General features: G+C 43.1%; 1 protein-coding gene across 1 annotated transcript; it reads left to right on the top strand.

Annotated features, from left to right (window-relative positions):
* Window positions 1-3,116: 3,116 nt before the first annotated feature.
* On the top strand, window positions 3,117-14,403 carry sinhcaf (SIN3-HDAC complex associated factor). The gene is made up of 6 exons (XM_061677132.1): window positions 3,117-3,224; window positions 8,202-8,329; window positions 8,423-8,522; window positions 9,064-9,187; window positions 9,444-9,594; window positions 10,287-14,403. The coding sequence occupies exons 2-6, from the start codon at window positions 8,202-8,204 to the stop codon at window positions 10,606-10,608; spliced, it is 825 nt and encodes a 274-aa protein (XP_061533116.1). The 5' UTR covers window positions 3,117-3,224; the 3' UTR covers window positions 10,609-14,403.

The following is a 14,403-nucleotide window of genomic DNA, read 5'->3' as shown; positions in this document are numbered from 1 at the left end:
ACTGGCCTAATATATTGGTTTTGCTTTTTAAATGGAGCGACGGAAATCAGCGAACGTTTTCAAGCGTGTGCTCACCAATAATGCGCTATGTTTTGTTTTTTTTCCTGGCGTGTGTACTTAAACCCTGACAGTGTTAACACCCCTCCTACTGTTGTTGCTTGCGCTCTCTCGACTTTAAAATGAAACAAACGCGTGGCCAAATCTGTTCGTTTTGTCTCTCGTGTTTTCGTGCAGGACTCGGGCCTTATTCGCTTCTTTTCCACGCCGAAGGGACGCCGCGTTCTCCCTCGTGTCGCGGAATGTTCTAAAGCTCTTGTTCTTATGCTGCCTGCACACTTTTTTTTTTTTTTTTGGGTGGTGATCAGAATCAAAATAGTTCAGGTTCACTCTCTTCTTCCCGTTGTAAATATGTTTGCCTCATCTAATAATCCTTCAATGTTGTGACATATATTCCTTTGAAAAGGCATCACGTTTGTGTCAAACTTACAGATTTTGATCCTGTGGATGGTGGTGGTCCTGCTGTTTGTTTTACACGAAAGTGTTAAAAGCACTACATTGTCAAAAACTACAACATATTCTATAGTGAACCCCCGTTTATTGTGGGGGACACGTTCCAGATCCACGTTAAAATCCCTGATGCACAGTTCTCCAAATAAGTACATTTAAAATGTTCCTATATTTTCGTCTGCCACTAGCTTAATGCTACCATATAATGTGAAACGCCCTAGACGGGCTAACGGAGGTTAACATAGATGTACACGGTAATTATAACCTTTCAACCATCTGCTCCTTGAACACATATGTACAAAGGTGCTCACGTTCTAATCGCATAAGTGCTTAAGTCATTCATTAACGTTTTCGTAAAACAAGAAAACAAAACAAAAAAAACTAAGCAAAGTCCAGTTTCCTTGAGTCAACCTTTGCATATCGCCACGATCTGGATGACTGCGAATCTACACGGAAATAAAGAAAAAAATAAAACACAATGTTTAGCTACATCATTGATATCGTGAAGTTCATTCCATATGCTGTTCGGCTAACAGTATTCTCTGCTCTGTGGGAATAATGCCGATTACTGGAGCTTAGTTGGGGACCTTCTCTGCAAATTCTTCTCCCTCTTAAATGTGCTGCATGTCTTCCAGTAGCGCTCAGTGCTGCCCGGCATGTTGTGGCACAACCTGATACTACACTGAAGGCGCGCGGCCCTAAATTCGGACTTGCCTGTACACCGTAAAAAAACACATTTCAAACGATTGCTTAAAAATCGGCGATGTAGCGGGGGCGAGAACGATGCATCGCGATGTGGCGATGGTTCACTGTATTGCGTTTCATTTACCCGTTAAGCAACGTCGTCTTCTCCTGCGCTGTCCCGTAAGCACTATGTAACCAAGCCTCTATTGTCATATAAATACCGATTAGAGAGAGCAATAAATGATGGTTATTTATGAAAATGTAGTGTCACAAATTAAAGTTACTAATAAAAAAGTGGAACGTGTTTGGTATCGTTTTTTTTTTTTTTCGGTCTCCTCATCTACTCACCTTCAATCTGTTTTGTCGAGTCCAGTGGTGCCTTGACGTACGAATAGAATTTGCTCTAGAACCGAGCTCGTGTTGGATGTGTGCCTTGAAGGGGCGTGGCCTACTGAAGGCTCGCCAATGCTGCAATACTGTCAGCATGCATGACAGGAATCCATAACTGCAAGCACGGCGTGATGCAATCTGATCGATGAGCAAAGGACGCTTTCGAGAACTGATCCATCGTGCATATTTCAATGTTTTTGTAAATAATGCATACATGAATCTACAATGCTTTGCAAATATATCAGACGGCCTCTCGTGAAGGGACCGACCGATCTTTTTTTTTTTATTATTTTATAAACGTGAAATAGCACATTTTAAAATCCATTAGCATTAAAAAATATCGCGTTGGTTGCAGAGCTTTCACATACTTGTGTATTAACCCTTAGAGAATGAGAAATAATTACTTTTGTGATTTTTGGGATTATGATAAATGGTTCCATACATGTCCCTAATTATCCAAACAGTTTGGCGTTGGAAACGTTTGAAGCGGCGGAGAAATGTGGCAGGACGAGGCTAATATGTAAATTGCATCACACAATAACAGCTGAATGTGCAGTTCAACGTCGTATAAAGTATTAGGAAGCACAACTGATTTGCATATGAAAGGCGTTTAATAGATAAGAAGAAAGGAATTTCAAATGACCCTCCCGTAGGCCCCACTTTTTGCCACGTTGCGCCCCCCATGTGGAACACACGGAAAACCGATGCGCTTCTGTGTAATCGTGGACTTGTGGAGTCACTTATCATTATTATATTTCAAACATAAAGACAGACTTTGGAAGAATAGCTATAGTTTGATGATAGCTGTGCCTTCTGAGTTTGAATTAGAATTTCAAGCACTGAATTTCTTCAGCATCAAAATCAAATTGGGCTTTTAAAAACCATCCCGTTTCAAAAAAAGTCAAACAGTAAAAAAAAAAAAAAAAAAAAACATCTTCAACAAAGGATAAATAATAATGCAAGAAGATAAAGAACAGCGCTGTGGTCTAAGTAGTAGTATTGCACGGTAAAGTTCCAAAGACATTGGCTATTGCACAGCAGGTGGATAAAGGAAGCACGGGGTCAAGGGTCATACTGTGGGCTGAGCGTAACTTTTTGGGTGCTAATGTTATTTGGTGAAAACAAATTCTTGAGTTTCTTTTTAGACATACTGTATTTTTTAAAATCTGATTTGATGACAAAAAAAAGTGCCAGATATTTGATTGCTTTTAAAATTCAACGGCTTTTTTTTTTCGGCACAGCTCTCTCACCTCCGAAAATGGAGCGAGAGGTCCGCCTTGTGCCATCTGGCGGCTGTGTAAAAAGCAGGCGGCCCCGCCCCCTTAGCTGCCCTTCTCCAATGCTGCCTAGCAACCGGGGCCGAGTCTCCGGTTCCCGCGCAACCTTCCCATCCATATATGGGCAGCAGACTGCAGACGCACGTCGACGTCACGGCGTCCTTTTATGCAAATGAGGCCGATTGAAGACTCACCGAAACGGAGGCGTGTATGGGCGGCGCATGCGCACTGGCGTCCACAACTCTCCAGTCCGGCCCACAGGCGCAGACATCAACAAGAGACGCCTTACGTTCGTAGTGCCGTTTTAAATCCCAACACTGGACAGAATACTACTTTGTTTCCCACAACTTTACGCAACTTTGCAAGGTAAGCAGCCGGTTGTGTGTGTTTTTTCTCATGTGTTTTGTAACGCGAGTCGGCGGGTTTGGAGTGTTTGGGCAGTTATCTCGCGTAATTTGACATCAAACTGCTCCGGAGTTGCGTTCTTTCTTTCCGTTTAACGGCCGCATAACGCGTAAGTTAAAACACATTCACTGCATTTGAAGGCTTTAGAAGTCAAATATCCATGTTAACTGGGAGGCCTGGCAGTGAATGACTTTTAAAAGTGGAGAGAAAAAAAAATGTCGAAAATGTGTTGAAGAAATTGAACGAGCTGTGTTGCGCGTGCAATGGCTGTTGTTGTTCGTCGGTCGATGTAGCCGGGGACCGGGGGGGAAGGGTGGTGTTGGGGGGGGGGGGGGGCCGGTATGAAACTAGTCCAAAATGTCGATTAAAGTCGTTTTTTTTTGTGTGGTGATAAATAGTTGAATAAATGTGTTTAAGGAAGCTTAGTGCGGTGCTAGTGGGGCGTGCGTCCCAGTCAAGTTGGGGAAGCTCTCACGCCCACCCGTGTGCGAGAGCACGCGGCGGCAGGCTGTCAACAAAACAAGCTAACACGCGAACGTTACTCTTAAAACACATTTCTCCTCCATTATTTTGTCGGACGCATTAAAACGCACTTAACATGTTTCGCGACGCTTTGAAATCGAAAACAGCAACGAGGAGGGCACTGAAAGCGACTAAATATCAAATTAAACCTTTTAAAAAAAAAATTTGGGCGGGGGGTGGGGGAGAGTGAAAATGTGTTCACTTTTCGCCTATTTGACTACTTGGCGTCGTAAAAAGACGCAAACGTCGTCGAGTACGCTAAGCTAGTACTCGTGGTGTTATTTTCTTTCAAAAATGGGTGCGCATGAAGCAGGTAGTGTGGCGCGCCATGCTGCCTCGGCCAAAGAGTGGGCGGTGGGAAGCAAAATGACCACTTGCACTTTTCCTCTCGAAGAAAACAAGACGTGGGAGCGATAAAGAAGCGGCAGAGACAGTTTTGGTGTTGATTTGGGGGACCTTTAAGAAGGTGTTAAAGGGCCTTTTTTTTTTAATCGCATCACGTCTCCCTCCGCCACGCGCTCCTTCCGCCGCCTTTCAAGTGTGTGTGTGTGTGTGTGCGTGTGTGTGTGTGCGTGTGTGTGTGTGCGTGTGTGTCCGTTGCCATGTTGAGTTACGTCACAGAACTCCTGCGGAGATCGTCTCCGCCCGCGAGGATGCGCCACTGCATACACTACTAGTCAGTAGGTCTGTGCGTTATTCATCGCGTGAGGGAAATAAACACGGTCACGGCAGCAATGTTTACAAGTATACACAAATAGAGGAGCAGCCAGTAAGAGTTTCAAAACAAATAGAAGAGCAGCACTTGAGAGGAATTAAGGGCAATTTAAATGTAATCCAAGTCGAAAGAAAGACATGCATCATCTGTGCAAATTATGTCTTTTTTGTAGACTTTGATGTCTTTCGTCTAAGACAAAGCATTTAACCACCAAGACTAGAGGGCTGAAATTTTCGCCGGAGAGTTTGAACATGTGTAACTTCAAAATGGCACCGTGATGCCCTTTCAAAATTTGTAGACATAGGAGCTGCTAATTGACCATATGCAGGAGTCAAAATTGGAATATTTTTGGATCATTGACTCCCGTTAAAAATCCTATTTTTTGATATACTGTATACCTGCTGTTTTTTTTTGTTTCCCCCCCCGTGATAATGGCATAAATACAAGCCTGGCCCTTTGAACTGAAAGGAAAAAAAATATTTTGCTTTAGATGACACAACAAGTACGTAAAACAACAAATGACGTAAAATCAACAACACCGTCCGAACAATGCATGCACAAAATGCTTCAATAATAGTGAATTTATAACAATTGCCTCTTCCAAAGAAAACCCCCCCAAAAACATTTTTAAAAATAAAATACAAATGTTGTCGAACCGTCGCATGCAAGTGCCCGGCCGGCTACGCCACAACGAAGCGGCAGTTTCTGTTGTTGTAATACTGCATTGCATCCTAGGGGGCGACAGAATTTACAGATCATAGCTTTAATTAGGGCAATGGACAGTCACAATACATATTTATCCATCCATCCATTTTCTGAGCCGCTTCTCCTCACTAGGGTCGCGGGCGTGCTGGAGCCTATCCAGCGATCATCGGGCAGGAGGCGGGGTACACCCTGAACTGGTTGCCAGCCAATCGCAGGGCACATAGAAACAAACAACCGTTCGCACTCACATTCACACCTATGGGCAATTTAGAGTCTCCAATTCATGCATGTTTTACTTTTTGGGATGTTGGAGGAAACCGGAGTTCCCGGAGAAAACCCACACAGGCACGGGGAGAACATGCAAACTCCACACAGGCGGGGCCGGAGATACAACCCGGGTCCTCAGAACTGTACGGCTGACGTTCTAGCCAGTCGCCTCACCGTGCCGCCAATACATATGTATTCAGCTATTTTTTGAAAGCATTTTTAAGTCACTTTACGTCATGCGACCATCTGCAGAAGAGCAATGATTATTCTTTGAGTACTTTACCAATGTTGCTGTTCTTCCTGTCAGGGCAATAAAGCAGTAAAGGTCACAGCTGCCCAGAGCACAACACTCGACCTTTACTTTATCGCTCAAGGTTACAGTGGCGTTCGTCACAATCATTTGTGCTATTCGGGAAGGGTGTGCAGGGAGCCATAAAAAGAAACGGGTGCCATATTTCGCCTTAAAAATGCACTTGATCCTTGAAATTGTCATTTAAAAAAAAAAAATCTTCTGTTGAACCTGGTGACAAGAAGTCAATATTTCATTTTTGGGGGTGTAGATAAGGAAGATTTAGGTAGTTTGCATGGAGTAAATGTTGATAGCTGCAAGATGCCATCACTGTAAAAATATTTAATTCCCATTTTAATAATGTGGTTTTTTTTAACATATTGACAATATGGCAAAAAAAATGTACATCTATTTTGTGCTATAATATTGATTTGATATTTCCCACCCTTTGACATGTCACCTATTGGTCTGATTAAAAAAAAATATATATATATATATATAAAATATTTAGTCACATTTTGAAATGCTGGTCAGGTCATTCCTTGATTGAAATTGTGCCTAATGGATGCCGTGCCACAATTAATTTTTGGGTGCCTGGTTAATGCCGCACTTCATCAAATAATCACCTCCTACTGCTTCTAGCCTTTGGTCCAGTTTCTCTTCTCTAGTAAACGCCTTACCTTTGATTGACGACTGGTACGGCACACCACCAAACAAAAATGTCACAAAAAAGCGGATACGCAGGTTCATTATGTTCTGCCTGTCACTATACATCACTGGCATAAATAGATGAACAAAGTTACATTGTTTGTAATTGATAAGTAATTAATGGACAGTATTTTCTTTTTTTTTAATTGGGTGGCTGAACGATGAAAATGTCCTCGAATTATGAAGTGTGTTGTAATCTAATGTCCTGTTTGTTTCACGCAGCAACTGTATTTTATTCAAGTCTACATGCATTCCCAACGTTAAACAGTGTCTGATATACTCATCCGAGTGTGCTCTCCGTGTGTTGTGACATCTCCGTGGCTTCATACTGTCAGAAGACCCCCTTGGATTGATGGTATAAAAAAACCCACTGTCTGTCTAAGGGGGGGCGCGGCTTTGCAGTTTTTGCCGCAGTTGTGCTCGCCATGTGCTTCGGAGACTCCACTTTTGCCTAGCAACATAGCGGCATCCCTCTACAGTGGGCGTGCTCATCGCATTCATTTTATTTCTTCGGACTTTTCGGTGCAAGCCGACGTTCCCCTGCAGCCCGGGCGTGCGTGCTCGATAATATTTTGGACTTGCCAAACTCGAAGCGTGCATGGCGAGAGCGCAGCATGGTGACATGATCTGTCTGACACGCTGTCTGACTGTTGACCTACTTTCCCGCCCCCCCCTTGCCAAACACACACCCAACAGCACCATGTGGGTCACAGCAAGGGATGCAAAAAAAAAAAAAAAGTAATTTATTCAGGGCTCTGTTCGTGACTAAGCATCCCAGTTTGGGATTAATTCACACGTGAAATAAATGCAATAAAAAACTGGGGGCTGATTATGACCATGACTGGATTTGCACTGCAGGCCTAAGTGCCCAATTGCGATTTAATGTTGGGGAAGGAGGGGGGGGCACACGGTCCAGACAAACCTGCGATGTGTGATTATCCACGATACAGAAAAACCATAAGAAACATTTTGTAAATATTTTTACGTGTCTCACACACTTTAAACACATTTAAACTTATTAAAACACCTTTTTTTTTTAAATAAAGTATTCCTTAGCACCTGTATAACTCACTTTGATGAAACAAACAACAACAAAAAACACTGGCACAGTTCTACAAATAAGAGGTATGGCGTGCTTGCTACAAGTTATTATTCACTCCCAGTTGAAGTTGACTGCAAAACTGACATATAAAACAAAAGACAGTCAAACATTGTCTATTTAAACACCAAAATGTTCACGTTTCATCTTAGGAATGTCCGCTCCACTAATGCTAACATATAATGCGAAACGACCTAGCCGAAGAGCATAGATTTGATGGTAATTATGCTACGTTACGGGAAAACCGCTAACGAAAACCAACAAGTCACCATCTCAAGGAATTTGAATATTACATAATGTCACTGTCGGGCGGAAGTCTCCTGTGTACAACTTTGGTCAAATTCGATGAATACGATTTATTTATTTAACAAATTACTGGCCAATCTAAAGTGTCGAAAGCAGCTATCTTGTACTTTAGCGGGATGCACTGTCCTGTATTTAATTGGCTATGCTTTTCCAGTACTTGACAGCTACAGAGGATTTTTTTTCCTTTTTTTTTTTTTCTTTTTAATTTAATTCAAGTCAAATTTGTGTTGTTTGGGCAGACGCAGGTGTGTATAAGACACAAGTCGGTGTATTTCGATGCATCGACGGTCTGCAAAATGTTTTGATTGTGTTTTTCTCGGCTCGCAGATGTTTGGCTTTCACAAGCCGAAAATGTACAGGAGTTTGGACGGCTGCTGCATCTGCCGCGCAAAGTCGTCCAGCTCTCGCTTCACCGACAGCAAGCGCTACGAGAAAGACTTCAGGAGCTGTTTTGGGCAAGTGCAGAGCAGCGGGACCGGCGTGAAAGACGACCGCGTGGCGCTGTTGTTTTTTTTTTTTTCTTTCCCTAACGAGACCTCATCTTGCAGATTGAGCGAAACGCGATCCGGAGAGATCTGCAACGCTTGTGTGCTCCTGGTGAAGCGATGGAAAAAGCTACCTGTGGGAACCAAGAAGAACTGGAATCATGTGAGTCTGAACCTCTGCATAAATTATGCTTGTGAGGATAAGCGGTAAAGAAAATGGATGGATGGCTGGATGAATGTCCGCTTGCTTAACTCTTAACACAATGCAGACTGACAAAGAGGGGCTAAGAGAAATTAGCATAGCACCTTCAGACAACTGCTACTTTCCCACACACACAGCAGGAACGCATAAAAACATAGCATCCAACATGAATCGTAGGCATTTATTCTCTCTGCTCTGTGGGGGGGAAAAAAGACTTACTGGAGCTTTGTTGAGGAACTTCTCTGCCTCTTCTTTGTGGCCCATAATTGACCCTCATCTCTCCCAGTAGAGCTCAGTGCTGCCCAGCATGTTGTGGCACAACTTGGTACTACACTGAATGTGCCGAACTCTAAATTTGGACTTGCACGTATACTGTAAAAACCTATAAAGACCGATGGCTTAAAAAAATTGCTGATGTGGCAGCGGAACACTGTTTACCCCGTCTTTGCTTGAAAAACATCCAATGATTGATGAAGATTTGATTGACTTCTTGTCCTTGCAGGTGGTTGATGCTCGAGGCGGTCCCAGTCTAAAGTTGACCTCTCGGCCCAAGAAGATCAAGTCCGTCGCCAAGAAAGCCCGTCCGAGCCAGATCAACAGGCTGCAGAAAGAGCTCAAAAGAAACAGTTACGTTCTGCCATTCCTGACATTTGTATCACATTTTGCTGTTCAGCTCTTTGGTGGAGAATAGCAAGTTGCGGGAATTCAAAAGTTCACATCAAGGTCAAATGAAGTTCACCTGTAAAGGTTACAGTGCATTTTTTGTTTTGTTTTGAAATTTCACCCCAAGCCCAGATATGGCAGAATTGTTTTTATTTTATTTTTTGAGTAGTGTAGATTGTCTTCTGTAATGCGCCGCCTCACCGCTGTGCCCCACATCAGATTCCGACGCCCACAGCACCACGTCCAGCGCGTCCCCGGCTCAGTCTCCCAGCTACAGCAACTTGTCCGACGACGGCTCGGACACGGAGCTCAGCCAAGGGTCGGGCCGCTCGCCTGTCTTCTCCTTCCTGGATCTCACCTACTGGAAGAGGTACTTTGCACTCGTGAAGCAAGTGGTACACTCGCAGACATTTTTAACTTCTTAAACGCCTGGTCAAGTGTGAAAAAGATCACCCCCCCCCAAAAAAAGTGCTTTGTCATCATTCTGTGGCAATCTTCAAACCATTTTGTGTGGCCTTCAATTATTTGCAGATTTTCACTCTACGCGGCAGGGTCACCGTATTGGCGGAGCGTCTAAAAGGGATTTGTAATTGCCTATAATTGCCACAAGATGGCAGCAAAGCACTTAAAACGGCACGGCTCATAAAGCATCAGCACCATGCATCTAGAATGTACACAATCATAATAAACGCATGTTACGTAAGCGACGTTACACTTCACATGAGGCTCATCAATAGTATTTGCTAGTTATCGTTCTTTTTCACTTTGTGCACGAGATGCATTCAAGGACAGGACATCTCAAACCCAGATTAAAAACACTTGTCAATGAATTCAACCGACAGCAACAAAATGGCAAAGGATGGCGCCAAAGTAATGCATTTATCGCTTTGCCCCGGGCACAAAAACAGCGAATCGCCGAAAATTTCAGGCAATAACGGAGAATAGGTTCCAAAGGAAAAATTTTCAAATGTCCTAACTCAAATGTGCAGGGCTTCACTGTACTCTGTACATTGATTCAGTTGCTAAAATAGTGTTTATTGATTGTTTTCTTGTTTGGTCCAGACAAAAGGTGTGCTGCGGAATCATCTACAAGGGTCGCTTTGGGGAGGTGCTCATCGACCCCCACCTGTTCAAACCATGCTGTCGCAAGAAGCAGCAGCAGCAGCAGCAGCAGCAGCTCGACGAGGAGGACGATGAAGAAGAAGAAGAGGCCGACGATGAAGATGTGGAGGAGGAAGAGTTGGAAGTTGAGGGCAGTCGGGCGGAAGGTGTGCCCGTCAGTCGGGTGACGTCACCGCCCGAGGAAGAGCAGGCAAAGGAGACGACAACGGCGGCGGCGCAGCTTTGCGTCACCGTGGCGACAACGTCAGAAGGAGCCTGGTAAAGTCGCAAAGGTCTCCTGCGCACATCTCCTTCGTCCTCCTCCGAGCACTTGCAAGGCGCCTCACGCCGCCTTCAGTGAGTTTAAAGCAGCTGAAAATATTTCTGGTCTTCTCCGTCACAATGCTGGAGATTTGTTTGTTGTGTTAGAGCAGTGTTTCCCAACCTTCACTGAGCCAAGGCATATATTTTGCATGAGGGAAAAAAAACACAAAAAGGTGGATGAATAGGTACATTTTGTACCTTCTGCCGTCTAGTGGAAGAGCATTTCATTGTTGTGCCTGTCACTATATGTTGCTGGCATAGAGAGATGAACTAAGATCAATTATTTGAAGTAAATGAAGAAGAATGTTCGGACTGTTGAAGTGAAATTGGATCATTTCTTGCGACCAAACTCGATGATTGCAAACGGGTGAAACATTTCTGGTGAATTTCCATTGGGTGTTAAGATGGGAAATTTTTGAAATATTCCAAGTTGTAAACTTTCCATCGGAAATGCAGCGATACCTTGAGATACGAATTTTATTCATTCCGTGACAACGCTTCACTCAAAATCTCAAATCGTCTCTCTCCATTGAAATGAATCCAAATGCCATTAATCCATTCCAGCCTCCCCCTGAAAACAACAAACGGACATTTTTATATTTTTAATCAGGAAAATAGAATCTTATATTATGTACTTTACAAAATCGTACAAATATAATTAAAGAGAAGTAAAGAATTGAACAGTTTGTGTGTCATGAAGCATTCATTGCAGCACTTTTTGGTGAGTGTAACTTGACCACCAGGGGGCAGTATAATACCTGTAAATTCCCTTGAAATTTTGCAGCCCTACTGCCACGGCAAACTGGTTGGGAATCACTGCATTAGACAGTCAACGTATGGACTCTCGTCTTTCATCTTTTACCGTTTAATACTCTCACCTTCCTGGCAAATGGGCCAGCATCTCATGATTTAGTTTTTTTTTTTTTTTTGGTCTTTACATACATGCCGGACTTTCACTTTTGATTCCACGATGCAAGACAGCCGCTCCGCGTTTTCGTCCGCAAGACGTCGGGGCTACTTTTAGGTTTCGTCAACCAGCATTTAGGATGTCAACCTCAAGAGGATGCGCGACTGCCGTGCGAGATGGTAAACACAGAAAAACATTTAACATGACAGTTAACATTTTTTTGTGTGTGTTAACATTCTATATCCTATAATCCAGGATCACTTGACAGTTCAGAGAATTTTTTTTTTTTTTCACCCCACTCCTCAATCTTATTCAGTAACGGCTATGGAAAGCTGTTTGAGCATTTATTCTTTATCCTTGATATCCAGTTTAAGGTCAATGTGCTTGTACGCGCTTTGTCCTCACTGGTAGGACAATTCAGCGCACTAGTAGAATGACTGGGTCTTAATAGCAGTGTTTTTTCCCCCCCACTACTGTATGACATTTCTGCACACTAGTAGTACGGCTACAATATGTCACTGTCAATTTGTGCAGTTTTGACTCACTAATATCGTGTAGTTTTCCTAGTAGTGTGCAGAAATGGGGAGGCAAAACAACACTAGTGAGACACCGTCGTTCTACCAGTGCCCTCAATTGTCTTACTAGTGCAGACAATGAGCGTGCTGTAGTAGATGGACCTTCAACTGGACATCGAAGATACGCAATAAAGGCTCCGAGAGCCCGGCCATAACCGGCGGCCTCGGCCTACTGACGGATGAACTTCGGTGGCATCCACGCCCGTCGAGGTGTTTGCGTTTGTGGACCGGATTAGTAGTAACGCGCGCGCAAACGCCGGCCCGGCTGGGCCGGCACTTTGATAGCAGGCCGATTCACAGCTTCAACAGCAAATGCACCAGCCTTACTCACACTTCTTCATTCTGGATCGGTTTCGAGGAGCACGACCGAGCGAGAGAGAGCGATGATTTATTGTGGCCTCAGTAACACGTTGTGCATTTTTGTGCCCGCTCGTCCAAAATACTCCACCCCCCCCCCCCGTGATCCGATGCGTGAGTCGACTCAATTGCATGGCCTTATATAAACTGTAAATCTTACTTTTTCTTTTGATTCTTTTTATTCTGGATCAAATTATCTTATCTTATTTTTGTATGTAAACAAAGACAAACCCAAGAAAAGTGGGGGAACAAAAATAGTAACAATAACATAAAACATGACAGCGAAAACTTTGTCATTCAGCAATAGCAATATCAGTCATTCCTGACCAGTATATCATATGAAAGTAACTTTATACAAGCTTATGGAAAGCCGTTCAAACTTTTATCCGAGATCTAATTTAAGCTCAATGTACAACTACATGCTTTGTCCTCACTAGTAAGACAACTCAGGGCACTGGTAGAATGACGACTGTCTTACGAGTAATGTTTTTTTTTTTTGTGTAACATTTTTGTCCACTTGTAGGCCAACTATGGCGCCCTAACAGGACAGCAGCATGTTACCAGTGAGGCAAAACTGTGCGCTGGTTGTTGACATCAGCGCACTACTAACACTGTACTACTAAGCGACCCGCTAGTTGTGCGCTGGTTGTTGTAGTTGTCCTACTAGTGAGGACAAAGAGCGTTCTACTACACTGACTTCCAGTTTAAGATCATACTAATGGACCAAAAGTGGCACTAGTAGTGGAAAATATGTTACTGTTCCACCAGTGCCGTGAATTGTCTTACTCGTGGATCGAAAAAGCGCGTACTAGTGCACGGGCCTGAAACTGGATATGAATGATATGGAATGAATGCTGCACATGGCTTTCCATACAAGATGGACTTCTATGCCAATGTTCTTCTATACTACAAATATGTTGTGATACTCACTTGTTTGCTTATTAATTAGGTACCTCCAGACAATATCTGTTTTGTAAAATCTCTTTGAGAGGTGTTTTTTTTTTGTGTGTGTGTATTTATTTTGTTAACTTTTCACAGCTGACTTGCGTAAGAATGGGTCTTTCGACGATTCTGCCTAAATATTAGAGATGGCTTTGAGCAGCATGATCCAAGGCTACTTTGCATATTTGTCTTTTTCTTTTTTTTTCTTCTTTTTTTTAAATCTGTGGTTACTTAATAACTTGACAAGTGAGCGTATAAAATGACTTTATTCATTAAGCGGAAGCCAAAGCACATTAAAATCCCTCCACAGTGCCCCCCATGTCAAAAGCAATGCATGATTTGTGATTGTCCCGGGTCATTAGTATGTTTATGCTATAACACTAATATGAAATTTCACCTTGTCGTCGGGAAGCAGCGGGCAGGTTATGTACTGTATATATTACAAGACTGGGTTGGCCCTGATGGGGTTTGGTTATTTATTTATTTCATATGTATTTTCTTTTGTTGCATCCCTGCTTCTCGAGTCGTAATACTTACTATGAATTCTTTCCAGTTCAAGCATTCGCATCGTGATTCCCCCCCGCCCACTTTTTTTTTGCGCAAATTCTCCCGTGAGATTTGCGTCGCATCAAATGACTCAGTTGTCCATACTTGTGAAGTGCGTATATATTTATTTCCTCGTCATTTGACTCGTGCGCGACCTAATTTATTATCTGCCGTCATCAACTTCAGACGTGTGTCACCGTAGACTGAGCAGCTGGTAGATTGCAAACAAACTCCACTCCTTCCGTTTTGAGTCCCCTTAGTTTAGGCAACGATCGCTAGGATCCACCACGCTAGACTTTGCATGTATTGTTGCTATGCATTGATTTCGCTTACGCGGTAGATGAAGCGCTTTTGTATTTTTTGATACATCATGTACTTTTTTTACTTGTCCCTTTTAATAAAAGTAATTTTGTGAGTTTTATGGGAA

The sequence above is a fragment of the Phycodurus eques genome, chromosome 5, assembly GCF_024500275.1.
Source record: "Phycodurus eques isolate BA_2022a chromosome 5, UOR_Pequ_1.1, whole genome shotgun sequence".
Lineage (NCBI taxonomy): Eukaryota > Metazoa > Chordata > Actinopteri > Syngnathiformes > Syngnathidae > Phycodurus > Phycodurus eques.
This window is presented reverse-complemented; position numbering and strand designations above follow the sequence as displayed.

Excerpts from the sequence above, each read along its gene's own strand:
- sinhcaf (XM_061677132.1), top strand. The coding sequence starts at position 8,202 with ATGTTTGGCTTTCACAAGCCGAAAATGTACAGGAGTTTGGACGGCTGC. Across the intron at positions 8,330-8,422 it reads GACTTCAGGAGCTGTTTTGG|ATTGAGCGAAACGCGATCCG; the intron begins GCAAGTGCAGAG and ends CTCATCTTGCAG. Across the intron at positions 9,188-9,443 it reads GAAAGAGCTCAAAAGAAACA|ATTCCGACGCCCACAGCACC; the intron begins GTTACGTTCTGC and ends GCCCCACATCAG.